Below are 26,514 nucleotides of genomic sequence, written 5' to 3'. Positions count from 1 at the left end.
CAGTCTTGTCACTTACAACTTTTATAGACACTTCAAATTGAAGGACCATGAGCATAAATGTTCATAGTTTTTTTCCAGATCTGTATGACCTAAATTTTTTCTGCAGATCACAAAATATTGCTTCCAATAAGTGAAATACAATAGGGTCCAAAACCGCACTTGCACAGAGACATTTGTACAAACATCTTTGTATGTGTGTGTGTGTGTATCTGTTCCACAGATTTGCAGGAAACCGACTCACCCTCAGGCCATCCAAGATGTAGATGAGTTTGTTTCTTAATAAAACTATTTCCTCTGCAGTGAATGGGTGCCGTCAAAATGAGGGTTCAAATAGCTGATAAAAACATCACAATAATCCACACAACTTTAGTCCATCTGTAACGATGAGGGGTAGTGTAGGCAAGGTCGGATCCAATTGCAGCTTTTTATTCAAACAAAGAGCATATTCAGACAGGCAAAGGTCATACACCAGCAAACAGTGTCCAGAGGGCACGGCAAGAGAATAATCCAACACAGGCAATAGATAAAGGCAAGCAGCAATTGATCAGAGGCGAGAAACAGACTAGGGTCAGAACAACAAGACTAGAAAATACAAGCACGTTGCATGGCAGCTAGCTAATCAATACTGAGCACCTGTGAGTGAGTGCAGACTTTATAGTGTCCGGATTATTGGAAACAGGTGAGTGTGTAATCAGAGGGGATCTTGGGAAATGGAGTCCAGGGTGAATGTCTGAGTGGCATGTGTGGCAACCTCTGGTGGTGAGCAGGGAACGGATCGTGACAGAGCCCTCCCCCAAGAAGCGGCTTCCAGATGCTTCAAACTGTATAATCCAGGAAGAAAGGGGAGCAGAGGTGGAACGGGGGAGGGGATGGAGGACCAGGTCCATGTGCAGGAAGAGAACCTGGTTCCTGAGGCAGAACCGACGGAAAAGGAGCAAGGGTGTGACAGACAAAACTGAGAGTTCTGAGATGGCCTCCTCGGTTGGGTCGGGGCAGGACAATAGTTCGTTAAAGGCCTCCATGGCCAGTTCAGAGCAAGGCGATGATGCACAGGCTGGAAATGTACTGTATTGCTGGACACCACCACTGTGCAGGGAGCTGAAGAAGATGTCCCCATTTCGTGAGGTTCTGCAGCATAACCCACCACCTCTGAGGACTCGGCAGTGGTGTTTGCGACCCAGACACAACATAAAGCGATTCCCATTATGGGAAGTGCTGCAGATGGGGGAATCAGTTCAAAAACTGAAGGGCTAAGGTGAGTTGGTTTAGGGATAACAGCTGAACGTGCAGACACCAGCTGTGCAAGGCCAAAGTATTATCCGTCCATCGCTCATCTGCGGTTGAGTATACTTTTGACAGCTGTGTGGACGCGGCTGTGCACGAGACGAAAGGAACGCTGAATGTGAGGTGTACCCAGGCCTTAAGTTTGGTCATCCTACACACACCAACAGGACGAGGAGGGGTCAGTGTTACTCTCTACACTGCACTCAGCCTGAGGGATACCTACTCTTTCAGTCATTGAGGAGACATGGAAAACAGCGCATACCGCAGGAATGGTATAATGGCTAATTTTAGTGGTTTTGAAACCGTGACATTTTCAAATCGCCGTATACCTTGAAACCACTCATGGGCCCATGTCTAGTGGTGAGCAGGGAACAGATCGTGACACCATCAATTAACATATTGGACAAAAAAATGGCAGTCCATAATCCATAATATCCATGTTGTTCTCTCCAACACCAAATTATTTGTTCAACAGTTTTGGTCTATTTTTATTTGTAAATGGTTGAAGTTAAAAATAGCTTGAAGGGTTTAATTTTAATGGAATCAATCGAGTAATTGTGTTGATTATTTATTGTGATTTTTTTATGTGATGTAAAGCTTAATTTCTCCAAATCTGTTTTGATGAACAAACTAACTCATCTACATCTTGGATGACATGAGGGTGAGTAAATTTTTTGCAAATTAAAATTTTTGGTGAACCATTCCTTTAAGATTGCTACACTTCAAATCAAGCTTTTAATGCACTATTACAAATAATATTCAGAAAATACCATAAATCAGATGTGCTTCTAAAATCTAGAACCACTTAAATAGTCCTCAGTTTCACATTCTCAGGTTTTGTCCGATTTGGAGCAAATGTTTGTTAATGGATCAAGCACATTCAAAGTGCATGGATCCGATCTCAACATTTTCCACAAAAGGTCAAAAGAAAACTATTCAATCACAAAAAGGAAAATATCTTCAGATATACTTTTACAGTTGATGTTTCCACTCGTCCTATACAATAAATCAGATCTGGTTGTTATTGGCAGATGAAAGATACTGTACTTATACAGGAAAAGGAAACTATCTAAAGTGCTCTGGCAGTGTATCAACAGCTTGAAATGAGTAAGGTTTATCTTGCATCTTCGATCTTCCTCAACAGTGAAACAAGATGATTTTTAACCAACAAGCACAATGTTTGTGTTGAGCGACAGCACTGAGTGACAATTCCTAGCAGATGGAATTTTTCCATATGCTCAGCTAGTTTGTTGTAAAAAAGTGTCTTTGAGAGAATGCCTGAGGAAATATCCTTAGTCGGATAATTACTGGAAACATTTGCCTTTGCCTTTGAATCCCTCTCTGTTTATCCTGCATTATCTCAGGAGTGGTTTTGCTCTCTTATATTTTAGCTCAGTGGGCTCAGCGGGTGTCACTGGGGATTTGAATGTAAGGCATCTGTTAAAAGCGTTACTAGAGTCTCCTTCCATAGATTCCTTGTTTGTGATGTATAGAGGACTGTCTTGTAAAAAATAGATCCATATGGAAGCTGTAATTCATGATTTTTATATGAAGTATACATAAAAGACCATGAAAGTTAATGTTTTAAGGCTGATGTGACAAGACTGTGTAATTTTAAGTATAAAATTGACAGCTGCAAGCTTAAGACGCATCTCTATACTCCACAAAATCGGCATGAAAGTAGAAAAACTGCAAGTAAAAACAGAGATAATCAGCATTTAAAACATATTCTAACACATGATCCTTAATGTAAACATAACTGATAAGCCCTGCAATGGATGTCAAATGTCTGATGAATCAAAATGTGGAAAGTTCTGATCTTCTTCAGGGACTTCTTTGACTTTTGAATGAAACTAAGAGTTTGCTATTCCTCTCAACTGCGAATTTATGAGACTAAAGGAAGACTGAGAGGTGATGACAATTTTGCAATAATGTTCAACTGACCAATTTTCTGACTCCCGAGGCAATCACAAAGACATTATGTGGTAGACAGTTTTACGCCCATACAGGAATATCAAACTGAGGAAAGTGGATGCAAGAGTATTTTTTTTTTTTTTTTTTACACCAGTACTCAAGTAATTTGTGTGTAGTAGAGTCTGTGGGGTAACCAGCTAAAATAACTGTTAATTGCAACAGCCACGTGTGGCTCAAAAAATTAAATAAATAAATAAAATTAGGCACAGCGGGGAAATAAAACTTAGGAAATAAGGAGAACTCCAGCATACTTTGGGAAGGAAATTAATGATGGTGAAAAGAGACTTTGTATGGGGGACTGGAACATGCAAAACCATTTAAGTTTAACAATTTAGATGCCTTTTTTTTAATAGATTTTAGAAGAATTTAAGTTCAGCAATTTGTCTCCAATTACCATTAAAGGGTTAAAAAAATCCATGACTTTTATGGAAACCTAAAAATACAGAAAGAAAGAAAGAAAGAAAGAAAGAAAGAAAGAAAAGAAAGAAAAAATCATAGTCATCCTAGTCCAATGTCGCTCAGTGACTCCAGCTATTTTCCTTACACGCACACACACACACACGCACCATTGTCACGGCACACTAGCTACAGTAGCACACAAACCTAAGACGGCGAGGTGTGGAATCAAAAGCCTGATCTTATTTTTTCAAGTAAAGCACATGTGCTCCGGCCCCCTGTGAGACTATGGAAAAAGACTTTGGCTAGGGCTACTGTTACATGTGTGAACGTGTTGGTGTCAAGGAAGGTCTGTGTTCCAATATTACCCACAGGTGAGGCAGACAGCTCTGAGTCAGCTCAGAATTAAACCAGGACTAATAAAAGAAGCAGCCATGGAGACATTCAGTTTATGTTTAGACATACAGTTTCATGTATAGAAATACCAGTCAAACTGATCCAAAATAAACTACTAAAATCACATTTTCACTGAATGGTCGGTTACACTTAATTGGAAGCTTACGGTGGATGATAGAATGAAGTATGTATTGAGTGGCATATTTGTTCAGTTCTCCTCCACTTATAATTATGCCTGTCAATCACATCTTTTAATACTTAACTGAGTAATCTCAGTTTTTTTTGCATAAAACAACAGATTCTGTAAGTAGATGCTTGCAAAAAAAAAAAAAAAAAATAATAATAATAATAATAATAATAAAACAACACCAAAAAAATAAAACCTGGAAATGCAAAAAAAAAAAAAAAAAAAAAAAAATCATTCGACAATGAGTTATTATATTATTCATTATTATTGCATTGGGTGAGCTTTGATAATTATGTTTCATCATAAAGTGCAAATGACTTTTATTAAATAATACATTTGTTAGGGACTGATTTACAAATACATTTTGTATAGCGTGTTTTTTGTATGGATGACATGCTGTAGCTCAGATACATTTTTAGAAATCACAAAGACAAGAATAAAATTATATTATTAAACCAAAGAAATGTAGGCAAACAAAAATAAAATAAAATAACACATTTACAGTCCGACTTCACATACATTATATTATTACATATTCGAGAATTATTATTATTATTTTTAATTATTTACATTTTTTCCTTTTCAATTTTATTGTTAGCTATTTTGTATGTTATTTACTGTTAAAACACAATGCACATTAATAAAGAAAAATGTATTGATTACAGAATGTCTTTGTGTCAGGCTAATTAACATAAAGGGCCACCATGATAACTTTTTCCACAATTTAACAAAAAGGTAAATATCATGGTCAATTTTCTTGTTGTTGCTGACAACAACCCGCTTTCATGGCGGTGATGTCAGTTGGTGGAAAGGATGAGTAATCTGAGGCCTTCGGGTGAAAGGGTCACCTGAGGTCAAAGCAAGCACATCCATCATCAGTGAAGACAGGAGAACACTTCAGCCTTGTTCTGACAAATGTTTACCCAGCAGAATCTGTGCGGTGGCCCTACTTAAGAGGCTGACCTGGTTTTGTTTGTACCTCGCCTCTTATATTTGTATAATGTGTGCTGAATAGCGCAAATTAAAAGTCAATGCTTAAATGGAAAAAGTTCGCCCTAAACAAATGCACATAGTTCCTTGTCAACCTTTGTTAACAAGTTTTCAGTGGAATGAATGCACTTTTTACAGCCTAAATACATGAAAGTCACTCCTACACACACATCCCCCATGATTCTTGATCCTTGCAGTGGGGATGATGTCACAGATCATGTTCTTGGTTTGGTCCACCTCCGCTTTAATCAGACTTTCAAACTGCAAGCCCTTTCTATCTTCACATACATGCACAGACCAAGAAAAGACCTGTGTCAAACAGTTAATGAATTATTGCTGCTTCCCAAAAAACGCAGAACCCTCTTGAACAATAATAGCACAAACTGTAACTCTGAGGAACTACCCATGACCTCAGATGCTCACTTTTTCCATGCCTGCAAAACTTGAGTACACTGGCCTTTATGCATGATCACAGGAGATCAAATATCATTTTTAATCTGAGGTCAATTCAGGATTTAAACATTGTAAATTGTTGTAAATTTCACATCTGACTTATTTTTCCATAAAATATTGAACTCTTACTGACAACCTTTCAAATTTAATATAATTTTATAACATGTTCTGTAGAATGCGTGTGCAGATATTGAGAGTGTACAGTTCAAAAGTTTGGGGTTGGATGAAGACTTATATTGTAATATTTAGTGCTGTTAATGGATAAATCAGATTAATCACACACTTTTTGTGTGATTAATCATGATAAATAGAACACTTATCATGAAACTAAGCATGAACCATTTAACACATTTATTTAGTCATTATTTACTATATCCAGCAAAGTAAAACAAAAGATTGAAGTGGTGATTCTCACAAAAAAAAAATATATATTTTCTGCAAGCTTATTCAAGATAAGGATAAATGTTTTTTTACTTAAAAAAAGACACTTTGAGACTTCAAAATGTCACCAAAGAACCAAGTTATGGAAGAAGTTCATATAATTGATATGTTTATGCACACCAAAGTACACACACACACACACACACAAAATATACTGAATAAAAGTTTTCAAAATTCACAGATCTATTCAGAATGACTAACACAGCAACATACACATGATAGATCAAAACATTATCCAGAAAGTGTGTAGAAAACGTGAATACTTAAACGTGTCTTAAATTCAGATAAATTCAGTGTATGATCTGAATGTCAAAAGTATTCATATGGTTTGTTTGCTCATCAATATACTAGACTCCTGCATGCTTATTGTACACATTTTGTATGTCACTGCAATCATCTTTACCTTGACCACAATCCTCAACCATCAAAACTTCACTAGAGGGAAGCTGGTTTGCTTTATCCAGTCGAGAAAACGTAGTTTGGGTATGACACAGCGGTGGGATGTTTTGACATTCTGTTCAGTCTATATTTCGTAGAATAATCAATCACAGTACAATCACCACATGTGACAGAGTTTGAGATTTAAAGTAAAATGAATTTACATTTCTGTTGCATTGGACTTAAAACTTTGGTAAGAAATAGGTAGAAATCAGGTAAAAGGTTTAGATTAGAAATCGTGTTTCAGTAATGTTACGTTATTAAATTATATTAACAAGTTAAGTATTTTTGAATTTATTGTATGTGGTAATGCGTTAACATTGACAGCCCTAGTAATATTAACATTTTTTTTTTTTTTATAAAATAAATCAGATCAAACTTGATCATTTTAAGGTTTTACAGGTCCAAAAGTCTGTGAACACACTTTAATGATTTTTTTTTAACATTAGAGAAAAGGAAATACAATTATAAAAGATAAATTAATTTCAAAGTACCTGGTTAGGTCACTTATCAGTTGTTAGCAAATCAGTGACCATGTGAACTCCTTTGCGTAAAAAGTCAGATTTCCTTACTTCCATTGAAGCACACAAGATGCTCTTTGGAACATTCATATCATGCTGGATAACAGATCATCACACACAGGCTTTTGACTTCTGAATAAATACAAAACCTGGCATTACCAGACAGATAACATCACACTGCTTGTGTTTGTGCACGCTGAACAAGGTACATTGCATCAGGTATAACAGATTGGAGGCCACATTTAGAAACAAATCATCAAGATAAATTATCATCATTCCTTTGAACTGCTTTTCCGTCCTCTGATTATCTAAAGTTAACACTCTCTGTGCTTCCCAGTCACAGCAGAAAAAGACAGATATCCCTAATTCTTCCCTTTGTGCTATTAAGTGGCTCAAAGTCCAGGCGTACATAACAGTGCCTTGTTACCAAAAACATCAAATGAACAAAAGTGTACAAAACAGATGGCAAGTACAGAGATGAGAGGAAAGGGGAAGTAAAAAAAGTGCCTACAGTATGTGCTAGTTTTGATGGGGATGCAATGAACTAACCCATGTAAGATGCCAGACAGCTTGAAACCCATGTTTATTTGCATTTATGAGATGCTTGTGCTTGCAAGCAGAGTAAAAGCTTTCATGTTGCACAGTTATGTCAAACATTTCTGATTTGTAGTGACAGGCACGTTCCTCTTCGCTGCGATGACTTCAGCACTGTGCTGTTCTGGTCTGTCTCTCACTTTTCTCAGAAACTAGTTTGGAGCTTGTAAAAAGTATTGAGCATGTCTAGCAACCCAAGCTATTTTAATATACACTTCATCAACATTTTATTTTATGCATCATTTATCATTATTACCTCATAAATTATTATTATTATTATTATTATTTATCACAGATTTGTCAGGAATAAGCCCAACTTTTCCCAACAAGCAACAAACATTTTTTATCCTGCTCTGCTTCTCATAAACGATATCCTGCGAGAGGTTTTCTTTTCATTTGAAGAATTATGTAATTATTTCAATTAACCAAAATGATGAAAGACACATTAAAACCCCCAAGAAAAAAACTTTTTAGTTTTTGCTTTTCCACATTTAAAATGAGTCTGCAAGTGTTTACTTTTTTTATTTTTATTTTGTCCATCTAGTTTATTCCAGTTTATTATTATAATTAAAATGAGAAACACTGCATTGGCAATTATTATACACCAGTAGCAAGGATATTAAAGCTAACTAAACCTAAAACCATATAAACTTTAATTAAATTAAAACACAATATAAAAAATATATATATATTTTATTTCAGTTGGCTTATCTTATCTTGATGTACAAACATTTTTAAAACTGAATTAAAAAAATAATGCAACCATTTCTTAGCAAATGTCTTAAAGCTAAATTATCTGACAAATAATCTATCAAATTACAAAATGTATACCTAATGTAACATACTTGCAGCTGGAGCTAAGAAAGAGCAACTTCTGTGCAACACTTAAAGGGATAGTTCACACAAAAAGGAAAATTCTGTCATCATTTACTCACCCTCATGTCGTTCCAATCCTGTATCAGTTGCTTTCTTTCATTCAAAAGAAGATCTTCAAAATTTCTTATTTTATGTTACATTACAACATTACAAAGCAACTAATACAGGTTTGGAACGACATGAGGGTGAGTAAATGATGACAGAATTAAAATTTTTGGGTGAACTATCCCTTTAATTAGTTAACATGGAAGGCTATGAGCGAATCGGAAATATCACATTTAACAACACATCAATTAAATACATCTGTTAGGGAAATAATGGCATGAACATTACAGGCTGGTTTGCAGTTGGTGGACATGAATTTGAGACCAATTACAACCTCATGTGTTGCATTCACCTTTGTCTGACACAAAATGATTTTTCCAGTGGAACTAATGTGTTCAGTAACAGATACTAGTCTTATGTTTTCTTTCTGAAGCGAGACGCAGTCTAGGACCTTTTGTTTGAGATGACTTTGTCTCTTCCTTTCCTCACCTGAAGGGAAATCTAGCACCTAATGAACTAGCAGTTTTGCTAGGCGCATGTGTTCCTGTTAACAACCAGTGTTGTGGGTAACGCGTTACAAAGTAACGCGTTAGAGTACTCTAATTACTTTTTTCCTGAAATTTGTAACTTAACGCGTTAGTTTCGTGCGTAAGTAATCAGTAACTTCGTTATTTTTTAAAAAAAGTAATCCGTTATTTTAAGGAAAGGAAAATCCCGACTGCAGCCTGCTTTTTGTCAGACAGTAGGCCTAGGTCTACTGTGCCACCTGCGGATGTACAGTATCAGCGGAGCCGAAGCTCTGTGATCGTAAAGTCAATGGCTGTGATGCGTCTGTGCCCTGCGCCTGACCCTGTGTGTGTGTGTGGTTTTTTTTTTTTTTTTTGAACTCCCGGCAAGATAGCAGAGAGGACAGCGTTTGGTTTATGGAAGTACGCACATTATTTTCAATTTGTCAACGAAAAATAAAAGAACATAACGGTAAAATGCACACTCTGCTTTGGTGAAAAGCTTCTGTCGACAAAAATTCTACCTCAAATTTAACGCTAAGTTTTAATCACTACTTTGAAGAGTAAATGTAAGAGGACTGTGTTAAAGCGAATTTAGGCTTGTGACTGTGAGTGACAATTTACTAATAATTAGTTCGGCTATTAAGCGATTTGTCATTTGCCTGTGTGGCAGTGAACGATTTAATTCGGTTTGTTATCATTTTTGTTTGACAGGCAGCTGTTAATTTCTGTTAGATCATTGGCTGGCTGGTTGTTCATCATTTTTAAATGGATTTAAATCTGCAAGCCTGTTTAAGGTTGTGTTTACAAGTAAGCATAATTGTACTTTGATAACTGCATTATTTAAAGTTAAATAAAAATCAGGAGTTATCTTGTGGTGCTCATAATATACAGTAGCTACCCAGGCTGGGTAGGTGCGAATTTTGATTAATAATATGTTCTGTGATAATAAATAAATAAAACGCCATGTGGAATAGCCGATAGCTGACTGTCTTTCCTGTTATTGTTATCCTGCAGTGTTAATTTAGTCGGATGACTGACGTTATTCACTGGCGGGAGTCACGACTTCTAGGTGCATTTAAAGGGGCCGGGGGCTGTGTCTGTCATGTGTGAGCCGCTGCGAACTGCTTTTAATTTTTGGTAACGCATGAGTACTCTAACGCGTTACTTTTATGAATAGGTAACGCTGTATCATAACTGATTACTTTTAATTGATGGTAACGTTGTAACCTAACTAACTACTTTCCAAAGTAACTATACCCAACACTGTTAACAACTTCGACAGAAATCTCCTGATAATCTCTCTTTCACTTGCAAACAATTTAGCTTTTGAAATGCATTTATTAGACACATATAAATAAATTTTACTAGAATTACTGCACGTGTTTTGGATTAAAAATGGAAATAGAAGGAACTCGAGTTACACGACAAAGAATCTAACACAGTTAACTCTATGACACAGATTAGAGATCTCTATACAAACCACAGTGCTGACGGACATTGTGAATAAGACAAAACAAACGCAAAAAAATCACCAACACATGGTGCAGTTTTCCCACCAGCAGTTAGCAGTTGCTCGTGACATTCATTATCTTAGGGGCTGTTTACACCTGATCACTTTATGCATTTTCTCTGATCAGACAGCTATCCGACTGTGAAAGAACTTAAAAGGTATTGTAAATACCTTCTTAAATGCGTCTGAGACAGATTTAAATCCGAACACTCAAACCACTTCAGGAGGTGGTCTGGGATGCATTCCAGGCGAAACTGTACAAGTTTAAATGCATCACTTCAGTTAGCTGAATATCACTTCACACATTTATGTGGCCAGGTGTAAATGGAACAAATCAGATAGATATCAGATCACGAAAATCTCATAAAGTGACCAAGTATAAACAGGCCCTTATATATCACATTGGATGTGCTTGTATATTTATTTCCACTGAACTCAAGACAACAGTTACAGCTGGTAGCTGACCGGTCGGAAATAGACACTGAAAGGGAGAAGTAAATAGCAGGGGTTGTGAACATGGGTGGGGGATTAGAAGCTCCTGCTTTCAGATCCCTTTGTGCCAAGGGGAGGAGAGAAGTGGAGAGAGGGTGGACCAACTCCAAATCTACTGCCTGTTATAAAGAAGGGAGGGAGAGAGAGAGGACTAGAAAAAGTAAGTGCAACAGAAGTGATGGACTTAGTCCAGTAAGAGTGACAGGGAACACACAAACTCTTCAGAGGGCTGAGAAGAACATGCTGGTGGACATTCATTGCCTTCAAAACCCAGAGGAACATACATCTACAGCAATTGACACAGTTATCTACTGATCATCTGAGGTCTTCAAAGCCCACTTCTCTTTAACTTTTTATTGAAATTCTTGGGAATTTGTACAACTTCGGACATTTTAAAGAACTCCCAAGGACATGAAACTATCTTGAAAGTCACACCTTGATTTCATTTAATTAGAATTTTAAATCTCCTTGAGAAGAAGGCTTGAAGCGGTACTTGTCAGAGATCTTAAGTGAGGATTTGCATCACCACACAGACAGAGGTGTTTAATTGAGGACTTTAAGACTGAAGACCTTTCCACTGACACAGAGGACATACTGACAAGGAGAGACAGTGTGGGGTACGACAGACAGAGAGAAAGAGAGAGTGTGAGTGAGTGGGAGAAGAAAGAGAGAGAGAACCCACAGAGCAATTTCTGCAAGTTGTGATGACTATTTACTCAGAGGCACTTCACACAGTTTCTCCAGGACATTGACAGATTTCGAGAGGGTGCTGTGCAATAGACTGGAATCATCTGGTAAGGTAAAGGTGAGCCCTGAGGCTCTGCTCGCTCTCTAAACCTGTGTAATTGCATCCGGCTCACCACAATGCATGTGCTAATCTTGGAATGAACTGTTAAACACCTGTTTGCGCTCGGCCGAGTCGCCTTTTTGTAACACGCTGAGATCGGGGGTTGTTCTGTGTGCTTGGGTAGTCGCTTCTAAGCTTCAGCCTCCCACTACGCTGCTGTCATGGCTTGTATGGGTAACATCTGTCACCTCGGGCGACATCCCGTTCTGATGGTTTAAGTTTGGGGTTAATCTTTACTGGAAAAAAAAAAAAAAAAAGTCCTGTGAGGTTGTTCAGGTTGACAAGGGAAGTGAAAGAATTTGGGATGACATGTTTTAGTGGCAATGGGTAGTTAATTGGTAATAAACACACAATGGTTGTTATCACCGAGGGTCCCGGACGCAATCGAAGACAACAAAGCAGCCACGTCAATAATGACATCTGCGAGCATTCAGACCAAAAGAATCATTCCCATGTGCTGTTAGAGTCTAGACAGGATAACGAACACACTGAGGTGTGATTTATGGAAAGGGACATAAAAAAGTGGTTTAAAACAGCATGAAAGGAAATGCATTGGTGGGGGGTGGGGTTACACAATGTATCTTTCAGTTTTATGATCTTGTATTATTAGTTTTGGAAAAGGAAATGAATGCAAGACTGGGATGGAGGGATGTAAAGCAAGCTACACATCCCAACCCCAGAGCGAAATGATTCGATGGGAAGGGATGCTGGAGAGTTGACTGTGGATGTGACTCTTTGTTTGATTCCCAAGGAATCTTTTTCTTTCCATTTGTAGTACTCGGAGTGGAGACAGACTTCCGAATCAGCCTTTGTTCAACCACAGTTCTGTTTGAATAAGAGAGAGCTTATGGATGAAGATGTTTTCAAAATCAGACTAGTCTCTAGTACCCTCTTTATTGACAGACATGCCATGGCAACAAAATACACAAAGCCCATAATTGCAACTGTATACAAAGCACTCAGGATTGTTTATACAATGGTCTAGACCCAGGGTTTTCAACAAAAGGTCCCTGAAGGTACTCCAGTGGTTTGCAGAGAGGATAAAATATGTAGGATTGACTTATATTCTCTGATTACAAACTACTTATTTTTTAAGTATACTATATTAATGAAAATGTTTTAATGAAAGCTTTCATAAAGTCTTATCTAAACAAATCTAGCTTTCTCATACTGGGGGTCCCTCTAGCTGCATGGTTTGTAAAGGTTGGAAGCTATTTGTCTAGCACTATGATGTAATTAGTATTTGCAGGTATTCATAATGGTTTATTATGGTGCAGGTATTCTAATGTGGATGTATTGACCGTACCTAAAATGTATTTGTATTTAAATATGCACAGCTTTAGAAAGGTTTGAAAGACATACAAATTATTATGCATAATTTCTTTATTAAAACTAAATGTAACAATACAGTAAAATGAATTTATTAATTGGAGGAATTCAGTGATTTATTAACCTAAAAAGATTTGCAAATACTTGCATGCCTGAAGTTTTCAGTATAAAATTTTTTTTTCAGATGCTGCTGGTACATGTAATGTATACTTCTGTTCAAACTTTTTTTTGTATACTACTGTTCAAACATTTATTTGGATGCAATACATTTATGAAAAAAAAAATACAGTAAAGACAATTATAATGTTTTATTGTGTTTATGATAAATCAAAAAATAAATAAATTAAATAAATAAATAAATCCTACCTTTCCTTAAACATTAAGAGTATCTACAATTTCTACTGAGATCATGAAAACTGCCATAAAATACCTAAAAACTGATAAAACATTTGAGTTTATTGCAGCTCAAATTTATGTCTGCTCCTAACACAAAGCATTCAGAAAACTTGGAATAAAAAACTTTTTTTGCCATTTTACGGTAGCTTGAAAGTTTCAGTCAATAATTACTGTTATGGGAAAGGGCAACTTCACCATTCTGCTAAATTTCAGCATCAACATCTCCTTTTGTGTTATTTGGAAGAACAAAAATGAATTGAGGAAAAGTGCGCAATAGCATAATTTTTGGGCGAACTATTCCTTTAAATAGAACATGACACTGCGGAACATAATCACACTAATCATGCACAAACAGGTCTATTTTGTTAACATGTAAAAGACCTGTGTTTACTCTCATTACTCTGGGCGCTCCGCTAACCTACATATTACTGAAGTCAGAGTTCATTTGTAGGGGCACACAAGCACGAGTGTGAGGTGAGGACTTCGTCAGCCTTCACCAGCCTTTTTTTTGGTTGTGTGTGTGTGTGTGGCAGCTTGGCTCACCCTAATGAGGAGGGGCGGAATTCAAGGAATGCCACGCTAAGGTTGAAATGAGAAGGGCAGGCGAGAGAACAAGGGAATGATGGAGCAAAAGGGAAAGACTGAAAGAAGGAGTAATGACAGGTGATGCTATATGGGTTAAGATCAGAGTATTAATGTATTCATCTAAAATAAGTTAGACGGGTCTATTCAAAATACTATTGAAATGTACTATTTTTTTTAAAAAAATTGTTTTTTGAATCCTGTACTAATATATCATGGTTTCCGCTAAAAAAAAAAAAAATCACAACTGTTCAACACGGATAATAATCAGAAATGTCTCGAGCACCAAGTCAGCATTTAATCTTAGTTTAATAATGTCAAAATAACTTTTTGTCATAGAATAAAATAAACATTTAGTTATTAAAATGACATAATATAATAAATTGAATAACATAAGTAATTAACTAGCGCATGCGTGGAAATAAACCGGTTTCAAACAATGATTATTAACATCATTTAATAACCTGGACACATTCCATTGAGAATATGTTAACATGTTTAATAGGTTATTCTGAATAAGATGAAATGTAATCAAATTATGAAATACAATTCTGCATCCTGCTTGCTGCCTCATTTTCAATTAAATTTCAATTCAGGAATTAAATACCATTCCAAAGTATATAAATAACGGTGCACAACTAGGCAGACATTGTTTCTATCAATTATTAGTCTTTTTGAGGAATATGTGGAATAGTTCAAAAGCAGTTCAGTCGTGCTGTAGCTTGTAAGTCATGCCACATCTGTAATAGAACACTGGACGAGATAAACTTCACTTTGGCCTGTCAGGGCTTCTCGAGGTGAGTGTCAGAAGGACAGGCTCTGGAGGATTTTGTTCCCACCAAAGGAGTAATGACAGCTCTCTCCGGATTAGGCAGATGTGCTTTCTCTTGTGCTGCCACTCACACAGACATTTCCCCACAGACGAAAGCATTTCCATTGTCTCTTTATGCTGGTTGGTGAGCTCTAGCTCTTAGACTCAGGGTCTCCATTGAATTTCTGTATCACATGCTGTCAAACACATCTTATGTTCCACTCAGAGAAACCACAGGTATCCCCTTCCTAGACACACACAAACACAAGAGTGCAGACACACACAGAGGCACAAGCTCACACACCACAGTAAAACCACATACCACAGCATTAGCTCACACGAGATGCTGCCTGCTGTAATGTCCCGGCTGTCCAACACGCTGTCAGTATATCCAACAAGTCGCAAGTCAACCTATCATTACTGGTCTGGTACAGCGGCATGAGGGAGTTCCTTTGACTCTCATAAAATACACACTAGTGGAAACCATCATTATTTTTTCCTTTCAGGAAAAAGAAAGAAAAACTAATTTCTCTTACACTAGTGGTGCACTAGAGTTCAAAAGTTTGAGGTCGGTAAATGTAAAAAAATAAACAAATAAAAAGTCTCTTATGTTGCATTTATCTGTTAAAAAATACAGTAGAGAACGAAATATCATGAACTATTATAAACATTTAAATAACTGTTTTCCATTTTAATATATATTTGTAAATGTAAATGACACAACTGCGCTCTTTGATGCAAGAAACAAGAGAGAGCTAGTCCGTATAGCAATACGAGAAATGTATTACGAAATATCTGACACTGAATGCAGCGATTGACAAATCTGTTTTTTTTTTTCAAGATAATATACAGCGTAGCCATGGATGACAGTGAGCATTAGGAGATGAATTAGGAAAGTGAAAACGGTGATTGACCAATCAGAACAGAGTATTCTACATCACTGAAATCTACAGAAGTCAAATCAAATTTGACCTGAGCCGTTGCTTCTCCTGGAAAATCCAGCTTAAGATGGTAGCTGTGTTTTAAAACATGGAAACTGGTTTCTAGCTGGTCATTAGCTTTAAATCATCTTGGACCAGCAACAGACCAGATTGTTTATGAACAAGCTAATGACGACTTTAGACTACCTAGAAACCAGCTATTGCGTTTCAAAACAGGATTTTCCAATGGGCGTCTACATATCCTTCTTGTCAGTCATCAGCTTGTCAGTAAGATTAGAGAGACAACAGCAGTTTGTGAGGAGTGGGACAAAATTGTCTTAACCCCTTAGCATTCCTGTAAAATTTGCTTCAAATGCCGAAAACACGCAGTTTACCGCGGGCAATACAGTGGAAAGCTTACAGGTTAAACAAACATGTCTAGACAGCAGAATGGGGACATGAGAATGACAAGTTTTCATGGGATGTTTTTGTCCCACATCTTTTTTTTTCTCAATGAAGATTATATAACTTAATATCAGTGGCTGGAGATACGAAAATAGGTTGGAAGCACAAATAAGACAGATACTACGCCAAAAACTGTAAACCATCTCTTATGTATGTATGCAGTTTAAACAGTAAGAACATGAAGGGTCCTATAAAAGCTGGATGAAAAAGAGGGATGAATAGAGAGAGACAACAAGAATTGCAATTCCATTCTATTTGAAGAATATTTCTGCACTGACCCAGCGATGAAGTCATGATGTGGACAGAACAGATTGCAGGTTTCCAGAGCATTTGCTGACTTCATCGGCAAAGGTCTGTTATTGTGGTTACTGTGCATAAACAACCACAATAAAATAAACCAACTGAATTTTGTTTGCATCAATCCTCCATCTGCTCAACAGAGACAGCTCGACAAGCAGAGATGTTAATACTAGTGGTCAAATGTCTCAACCAGTAAAAAAAGAATCCATCCATTAGTGCTAATATTTCTAAAAATCCCCCTGATGTTAACACTGAACCAAGTCCCCTCTGGCGGTCCTCCCAGAATATGTTACAAAACTAAACTAATGAGCAATACAATCCCATTTTCTCCAGATAACTCCCAAAAACTCTGCTGTCAGCTTTGTATGTTTTCCGTGCCATGATGATAACAGGCTGACACAACATTTTGGACATGTTTTTGGAGAAAAAATAAATCTAAACGCCCAAATGCTCATTTGTTTTCTCATCTTGGTCATTAATAATTTGAGTTTGTGAAACTGCTCAATAATACAACAGACAGTTTGTCAGATGGAGCATAAGCGGTGTCTTTTTTAGTGACTCTTTTTGCAGGTCTTCTAAATGAGAGAATCATTGAATCATTCAACTGATTCATTCAAACACACTGATGCACTCATGCACAAAACAAGTGACAGTCTTTATGAAAAAAATAACTAAATTATTCATTCGATGAATAATGAAATAACCAGATGAAATAACTGTCTTTATAAGTGGGCCATTAAATAATTCACTCACGCGATTTGTTCATACCCACTGATTCATTCATGTGTGAAACAAGTGACGGTCTTTATGAGCGAGTCACTGAATCATTCACTTAATTGATTCATTCAAAAACACTGCGTCAGTGGGGAACACAATTACTGTATTCATTCAAAAAAACAGATTAATTCATGAACAAAACAAGTGCATTCATTACGAGTAAGTCACTTAATAATACACTCGACGTATTAATTGAAAAACGCTGTTCCATTTATGACAAACGTATTTTCTATGTATTTTTGACAGAACCGCTGTGTAAAGAGATGTCACATGCTAATATTCAGTTTCGACCTGCAAATGTACATGTATGTGGAGATCAGGAAACCTGCTCACAGTGGGTCAGAAAGATATCGCACAGCACCACTCCACAACTCAATCGACCAGCAACTTTCAATTTAAGTAAGAATTAAAGACGAAGCACTCTAGTTATACTTTCTAGGAAGAAGTGTTATCCAAAGCATTCACAGGCATCCTTCCACTTCTCACTGCGTCCCCTCTTCCAGACATCCCCATGCAGCTTTTTCATTAATATACTCACTCTCTTTGATACTTGGGATAAACAACACAGACTGTCTTCAAGTCATGAATATAAAAGGCCATCTGTTGCGTCCTTACGTAACTAGTCTTTTCATTGTGAATAAATAAATCACGTCATACCTTCCTGGAGACTGAAATCAAATGACAGACATCCATTGGAAGCAGGCTTCACACCCTCCACATTTAACATTTCTAAAGTGACACGGATACCAAATGCGTTCTTGTGTTTAAAAATGTGAGACTTAGCACGGTGAAAAGTCAAAGAAGGTAGGTTCAGATAACCAAGTGGCATCAGCGAGATCTCTTTCTTATGAAAATTTACCAAAGCAGAGTCGTGCCAGGACACCCATGATGACCAAACACTCCATTCAGCAGAATTAAACACTCGTGTGACCCTGCAATTCAGGCAGCTCCACTGCTCTATGGGACATATGGTTTTTGTATAAGGTGTGGGTGGTCAAAGCTTGCCTGATTATGGCAACGGTGTTGTATGTATAATAAAACTATATTAATTAATTAATTATTGTTCTTGTTAATTAAAATAAATAAAATAATGTTTAAGAAATTTATAAATTCTTTTAGGATTGTTTAGCTGACAGGATTGAACAATTAAAAAAAGTTAAATAGAATAAACTGAAGGTTACATCAAGTAAAAAAGAACATCAGTAATTCTCCACTCATGTAATTCACAGGTGTGTATGGTCATGGATGTCCCTGCCCTATTATGGCTGGTGTTGCTCCTGGCGAGTGGACGGCTTCCTGAAACAGAGGGCAGCACTCAACAGTTTGACAGCAGTGATGAAGGTCCAGAGGTTGAATTCCTGTCGACCTCTCGCACACGAAGGGCCCCCGAGCCTCCTCCGCAAGACAAGTGCTCCTACACCTTCATCGTACCCCAGCAGAAGGTTACGGGAGCCATCTGTGTGAACTCCAAGGAGCCCGAGGCTGTGCTGGAGAACCGTGTCAATAAGCAGGAGCTGGAACTCCTCAGTTCTGAACTACACAAACAGAAGAGACAAATCGAGACCCTGCAGCAGCTTGTAGAAGTCGACGGCGGTATCGTCAATGAGGTGAAGCTTTTGCGCAAGGAGTCCCGTAATATGAATTCCCGAGTGACTCAGTTATACATGCAGCTGCTGCATGAAATCATCCGCAAGAGGGACAATGCGCTGGAGCTCTCGCAACTGGAGAACAAGATCCTCAACCAGACCTCTGAGATGCTGCAGCTTACAAACCGCTATAAAGATCTGGAGCATAAGTATCAGCACCTCGCCTCACTTGCCAATAACCAGTCAGCACTAATTTCCCTTCTTGAAGCACAGTGTCAGAGAGGACCACCGGTTCCGGTCCCCAGGGTTCCGGTCCAGCCTCAGCCCCAACCGCAACCTCAACCTCAACCCAGACCCTCAACACCCCTCAATAAACCCTACCAGCCCCCAACCTTTAGCCGCAACAACCAAATCACCAATGAGATCCAGAGTGATCAGAACCTCAAAGTGCCACCTGCCCCGCTTCCCACCATGCCAGGAGGAACTCACAGTCCATCCACAACAAACAAACCTTCCGGTGAGTCTCAGCTTCATTCCTCCAGAGTTGCATGTGCTATTTGAAGGGAAAACAGAATAAAAAGAATAAAATACTTGCATTTTGAGGAAACAGATTATATGTTTTACAAAACCTTCCTCCAGAAAACAAAACCACCAAGCCTCAACTATCCAACACATACACTACCTTTCAAAAAAAAAAAAAAAATATTCATCTCAAATTCTCTCTGCATAGTGGCTCCCACACAGAGACCCGACAATAAAGCTTCTGTTGTTGTCTCAGCTTTGAAAAGTCAACATCTAGTTTGTTAAACTGGTCAGATGATGAATATCATAAACAGTATTTTGTGTTGAGTCATATCCATGGGTGGGATTGTAGCACGAGACAACAAAAAGTTATGATCTATTTAATACAACTGATCAGTTTTAGTCTGAATGTTACATTTTATTTTAAAAGCTTTTAATTTGCAAAAATAAAATGTGAAAAGTCTAATCTCGGGGGTTAAATAATCCCGAAAAATTGTATTTACAAAAAATAAAAATAAATAAATAAAATACTGAATGTATTTTAATGAACACTTAATGCTTTATTGCAATGAACATGACTGTTCTTTATCTCAGTCAAAAGGAACTTTCATGTTTTTTTTTTAGCAGATTTTAATACTTTTTTTATGTGCTTATTATAATGCATTGCAATATTATAAGAATATCATGATATATATTTTTTTGCTTATATCATCCTGCCCAAAACCAACATGGGAGTAAAACTGTCAATTTATTATTTAAACCAAGACAGCGAAAATTAAAAAGGCATCTTTCAGTGGCTAAATTTTCTCTCCATCTGCTGACATGAGCAATTTCCTGGCTAGGGCTGCCTGCATTAATAGCAGAAGGTTACACAAACTCTCATCAATGAGAGTCAAGCTTTCACAATGGGACTACAGTATGAAAAAGAGCTCTGGAAGGAAACAGAGGGAAAGATTCTGGACAGAAGACAAAAAAATAAATAAGCGAAGGAAAAATGACAGAAAAATCAGACAAGTCTACAGTTGCCGAGTTGGGGAATGCACTGTTTTTGACCGCAAAATTTTGATGAAAATACAGTAATTTGACTGAAACTTAAGATGGGAGTCGTTGCCCTTGTTACCCGAAGGTTGCAAGTTCGAGTCCGAGTAATTCCGAGTATGACTGGAGAAGGAGCAGGGGAGGGAAGGAAACAGAACTCTATTGAAGTGAAGTCATTTATTCCAGTGTTACCAGACGTGCGTGACCCAGACATCCCACGCAAACACTGCGCTCTATCAGGCCTGGGTCTTCCTGCTAGAGAGAAATGGTCTGCTGATGGATTTGCAAAGTTGTTTTAACATGACCCACACCACTGAAAATCTGTAAGGCCTCTCAGTTTCCTCTTCCTCCCTTCTTCTTACCATATCTCCTCTAAAGCTCCCTTGACTTGATGGATTCATGTTCATCTGCTGTTCAACACCTCGTTCATCTCTGCGAATGTTAGCTAGGTTCTTTGTAGTAAAAAGCCGATTTACTTTCCACTGTCTTCCTCCTCCGCCATTACACTGTTTTTGTTCCGATGGCTCTCATTCCATCTCTCTCTCACACACAACTAATCTAAACTTTGTCCATTTGTCTGACAGACGTAGCAGCTGCCTTTGTCTAAACTTCTCTCCATAAAGCCCCCTGAACAAGGACCAAAATATTGTCCCTTTAAAACAGCAAATGCCACAGGAAATTAGAAGTGACTCATCTACTCATTAATATCACTGTTCTCGCTAACATTGAAACAAATTATTCAAATAATGTGCCTTTGAACCTGCTTTCAGCTATAGTTCTGTTCCTGTCTTGATTTCCATTTTTTTCTTTATATACTTGTTTTGGCACTAATTTTGCATTAGTTGGCAAGTTTCCATGGTGTAAAATGTTCTACAATCAAGTAAACAGAAGGGGGCTTAAAATGAGTTTCTAATTTGCTGACAAGCAGACTTCTCCAAGGGAGGGCAAGAAACTGGTGACTCCAAGATAATGAGGCAAAGAATGTGGAATGATGTGCTTTTATTAGGATTAGGACAAAATGTGCTCGAAATTTAACCCAAAACACTGATAAAACCTCTAATCTAGAATAACTTTGGGCAAAATAAAAACTAAATTTGTGAAATATTAAATAATAAATAATAAATATCAAATGGTAAGATATTTTATATACTGTATGAATACAAATTTTGAATTGAAAATATTAATGTTATACTGTACCAAAAAAAAAACCATTATTGAACATTTATTATATACTAATCTATCGGATTGTTTTACTTAGTTTTAAATGTTATAAATTTCTTTATTGTTATTGATATTAACACTACTACACGTAATAATTCTTATAGTTGTTAAATATATTATTCAATTAAATAACAGATGTCTGAATGTTTTAATTAAAAAAATAAATAAATAAATAAATACATAGGTAATAATCTATTGACCCGGTAGAAAAGAAGCTGTTTAACAAATGCTCCTCCTGGGATTGTGAATGCTGGAATGGATTCAGTTTTGTTCACAGTAATGAGCCAATGGGTTGTTATGTTAAATTTTTCAGGTAATGTGATGGCTCCTATTCTGGCATGCAGTTAAAATCCGCCAGCCGAAGAGATTTCAGAGACACAGACAGAACCCGATTCACTGGAGTGTGCACGGGCGGTCTGGGGTCTGTTATCAGAAATATCTAAATTATTAAGTTAAAATAGTGTGAATTGTAAGTACTGCTGCACATGAAATACCAGTGAAACTGACTGGAGTAACATTTCGGTACAAGAAGAGGTTGGAGTGACTGTAAGTGAGGGCCAGCCGTCAGGCATGAGGCCTACTTTTTATAAGCTACAAGTTGAGAGTAAACACTAAAATGTTCCAGGCTGCTGTAAGTAAGCCACAAGGCCTCTGCAATCCTTTGGGGCTGAGATGTAAGATAACTGAAAGGTCGTCTGCCAGATCTGACAGTAGGGAAAGTATGGTTAAAAAACACAATAATGTAACGTCAGATAGTGCTTTTCACAATACACATTGTTTCAAAGCAGTTTTACACAAAATGCATGGGTCTACAAATCATCTGCTTCAAGAGTTTAAGTCTACTTTCCCTACTGAAAAGATCATTATATGAAGCCTGTCACGCTTTTTAATTAGAATTATCAGCTTCATCAGCTAGGCTCTGCTAGTGAATAGGATATTTGTGCTGCTCCATTTCGGTAGACCAACACCAAACCATGGAGGTTTCTTCTTAGCTGGTCTTCCTCCAAGCTGGTTTAGTGCCCAGGTTGGGAGACCAGCTTAGTCTGGTTTAATGTTTTTTTTTTTTTTTTTTTTTTTAAACAGGATGTGTATCAACTTGTGTCCTGTGCTTACTATTTAAAAAAAGATCAGAGCGACAAAAAAACAAAAAACAAAGAAAAAAACAAAAACCTTTTTGAATCAGGGAATGATTTTGAAGACAGACAGCTAAATTATGGATGTTCTTTTGGTTCTCATTGGAAAACTATGAAAATTGGAGCCATTTTTGACACATCCCTATAAAAACACTGCTCTATGCCCAGGGAACTTTGGAAGTGCTTGCTAATATACTTGCTACTGCATTATTTATCAAATGGGCCTTTCTTTGGCGTCCGTGCCAGCGTTATGTTTGGCAGAAAGATCAGCGGCAACTTCCCAGGCCAGAATGGCAGCCAAGGTCAATCCCCTTTTTACATTAAGAGCTTTTCCAGCTGTGCCACAGACGAACAAGAGACCTAGCGGGAGTAGATGCAACTGAGAATGGCGTGCAACTGAGTATGACTTCCTTTGATTATACAATTGCCTCAGCTTTGCACCTGAATATCTCCTCAAGTCAACAAGTAGTTCTGTCCATCACCGTCTCATATTCTCAAACAATTTTTCAGCAACAGGAAGGAGACTTTCTATGAAAATCGTATTTGTTAATCTAGTTATTGTTTTTTTTGTTTTTGTCAAGGTCCCTGGAAGGATTGTCTGGAGGCTCTGGAGGACGGTCACACTAACAGTGGCATGCACCTAGTGAAGCCGGAGAACACCAACAAGCTGATGCAGGTGTGGTGTGATCAAAGACAGGATCCCGGCGGCTGGACCGTCATCCAGAGGAGAATGGACGGCTCCGTCAACTTCTTTAGAAACTGGGAGACATATAAGGTGAGCCAGGAATAGAAATTCTAGACATAATTATTATGATTATCAATGTAAAAATAGGGGAAATGAGATGAGATGTCTCATTAAATATCATATCTCTAAAGTAGACAGAGGTGATATATGCCTTCCATTAGCAATGGTGATAAATTTAACAAACAAGTGAATTTATGTTTCTGTGGTAACAACTTGCTTACGTTTTCCCTTTGTCACTTAATGTCACATGGTCTATAACTGTTGACATAAGCAGAACAGTATGGCAGTTAACATACACAACCATGTGCTTACAGAAGTTTAATGAGGAACACTTGCCAAGCAGAAACTACCACACTGTGCTGAAATGCCTAAATGCAAATAAAAACCATTTAATGTAACATTAATATTACCAATATGTATGTTTTATTTATGACATATACTGTACAATATGTAATATAATAATTTATAACAATTACAAGAAGCAAAAATTACAAGGAACAAGACAAAAAACCACAGCAAATTATTTTTTTTCAGCCTCAAGGACATGACAAAAATAATATAGAGTAAGTAATGTACACTAAAATAAATATTTTACTTGGTCCGTCAAATACTCAATGGCAGGTGCTCCTCTGTTGTATTACAGCAAGGCTTTGGAAACATCGATGGAGAGTATTGGCTGGGCCTGGAAAACATATACTGGATAACCAACCAGGGGAACTACAAGCTGCTGGTCACCTTAGAGGACTGGTCTGGACGCAAGACATTTGCAGAGTATGCAAGTTTCCGCCTTGAACCTGAGAGCGACTTCTATAGGCTCAGGGTGGGCCGCTACCACGGTAATGCTGGTGACTCCCTAACTTGGCACAACGGGAAGCAGTTCACCACTCTGGACAGGGATCATGACGTATACACAGGTATCAGTAAAATTTGCTTTAGATTTTATTATTTATTTACTGACCCATATATATTTTACCTATGTGTTATTTACCTATGTAACTACGTGTTTACAAGTGTGTTTGTTTTTTTCCTCAGGCAACTGTGCCCACTACCAAAAAGGAGGCTGGTGGTATAATGCCTGTGCCCACTCAAATCTGAATGGCGTGTGGTACAGGGGAGGTCACTACCGCAGCCGCTACCAGGACGGCGTGTACTGGGCTGAATTCAGAGGAGGCGCCTACTCTCTCAAGAAGGTTGTGATGATGATACGACCCAACCCCAACACCTTCCACTGAGCAGCACATAAACAGTGAATGAACTGATAACTGTTCCCACGGTCTCCGTTCACCCTATAAAGTGTGATTCATTGTGGTTTGGCTTCCTACATAACATAGTTAACATGTGGCTAAAGGAAAAACAGTGTCTTGGCTGATGTAGCTAAGGGTGAACACTAAATTATCAGGGACTACAAATGAAAGCTCTATCAAGTGCTACTTACAACACAGAAAATGAATTATGTTGAATTGGCCCATTTGCCTTACAATAACTGTCACTAGGAAGTCATCTAATAAAATATAATGAACATGATGTGCTTTTTCACTCTAGTTCAGACATATCAAATGAAACCTGTTCATCTTTAAATATACAGTGCAATTGTGAATCTGTTGTCAGTTGTTAAGATTTATTGTATTAAATAGTATCAGTATTAAATAAGACACAGGACATCCAATCCAGTGATAAATAGTGAATGCTTTCCTATTTTTATTCAAAGCTAAGAGAAAATATATTTCCTGATGAGATAATTGACTTATCATTTATTTCAGGAATCTCATGTTTAAAATTCATAGAATGTTGTAGTAAAAAAAAAAAATGCATAATTAAACATAAGAACACATCTTGAAACAGTCATCAAATGTTCCATCTAAACTGTATTTACTGTGTAAATTAACTGTTGGTGACAAATGAGATCCAATATGTTCATGTACATATAAGCGTAAAATTGTTGAAAATAATGTGTAATTTGTAATATACTGTAAGTGTAACTGATTTACCCAAGTGCTGTCAAACTGTTGCAATAAAGGATGTACAGCTACAGGCTTTGTCTGTGAATGGATTGAACATCAATCTACTACAGCTCTCATGGTTCTGCTGTTTATACTGACCTGACAAGCCAATGCAAAAGGGAAAAGCACCAACACTCCATTCGAAAATGCTACAGACAACAAATTTGCTAAATCTAAAATCTAAGAAGCAATTGTATTTGAGGATTTAAAACCAGAAATTAAAATTTGGAACATTTTGATTTAAATAAATAAATAGGCTGGTTTAAGCTTATCGCTTCTTAAGTAGCTCACAAGCTTCATTAAGGCTAATGTTTTTTTTTATTTTTTAAACTGCACATTTCTATTGCTAGTGAAACTGGTAATTTATTGGCTTTATACTTTCAAAACAATATCATGATTAAATGATTAATTTGATTTGATTAATTAAAAATCATGATTTTACAACATGTGATGCTGTGCAATTTTCCCATTATCTTCTAGTCCAAGTGTAAAACAGGATACACCCTTTCAGGGGTTCTTTTTGCGCAAACTAAATGTATCAATCATTTTCTGCAGTAAAACCAATACAATACAAGTTGTACTAAATACATCAGAAAGAATTACAATTGTTTGACAAAACCCCCAAACCCTTTCATTTCCTTTTTTCTTTTTCCCACTGGGAAATGGAATGGGCCACTGGAGAAGTGCAGTGGAAACCGACAGATCTGAAGTGACAGCTTGCACAACCTCAGCCACG

The 26,514-nt window shown here is 37.3% G+C and overlaps 2 protein-coding genes across 6 annotated transcripts in view; one reads left to right on the top strand and one right to left on the bottom strand.

The window, feature by feature from the left end:
* The window catches only part of LOC128018492 (ras-specific guanine nucleotide-releasing factor RalGPS1), an 81,057-nt gene that overhangs the window by 27,623 nt on the left and 26,920 nt on the right, over positions 1-26,514 (bottom strand). The window lies entirely within an intron of this gene.
* On the top strand, positions 11,273-25,809 carry LOC128018493 (angiopoietin-related protein 2). 3 transcript variants are annotated; one of them, XM_052604038.1, is made up of 5 exons: positions 11,273-11,911; positions 18,763-19,636; positions 23,615-23,808; positions 24,422-24,692; positions 24,811-25,809. In XM_052604038.1, the coding sequence occupies exons 2-5, from the start codon at positions 18,769-18,771 to the stop codon at positions 25,008-25,010; spliced, it is 1,533 nt and encodes a 510-aa protein (XP_052459998.1). In that variant the 5' UTR covers positions 11,273-11,911; positions 18,763-18,768; the 3' UTR covers positions 25,011-25,809. The 3 variants fall into 3 exon arrangements, with proteins under 3 accessions (XP_052459998.1, XP_052459995.1, XP_052459997.1); XM_052604035.1 differs by having other exon boundaries at positions 11,274-11,900; XM_052604037.1 differs by having other exon boundaries at positions 11,274-11,905.

This window comes from Carassius gibelio, chromosome A8 (assembly GCF_023724105.1).
Source record: "Carassius gibelio isolate Cgi1373 ecotype wild population from Czech Republic chromosome A8, carGib1.2-hapl.c, whole genome shotgun sequence".
Taxonomy (NCBI): Eukaryota; Metazoa; Chordata; class Actinopteri; order Cypriniformes; family Cyprinidae; genus Carassius; species Carassius gibelio.
This window is presented reverse-complemented; position numbering and strand designations above follow the sequence as displayed.

Bases quoted from the DNA above. Each gene is read 5' to 3' on its own strand.
- LOC128018493 (XM_052604038.1), top strand. From the start codon at position 18,769: ATGGTCATGGATGTCCCTGCCCTATTATGGCTGGTGTTGCTCCTGGCG. The intron at 19,637-23,614 runs GTGAGTCTCAGC...GTTTTTGTCAAG, and splicing joins CACAACAAACAAACCTTCCG to GTCCCTGGAAGGATTGTCTG. The intron at 24,693-24,810 runs GTATCAGTAAAA...TTTTTTCCTCAG, and splicing joins GGATCATGACGTATACACAG to GCAACTGTGCCCACTACCAA.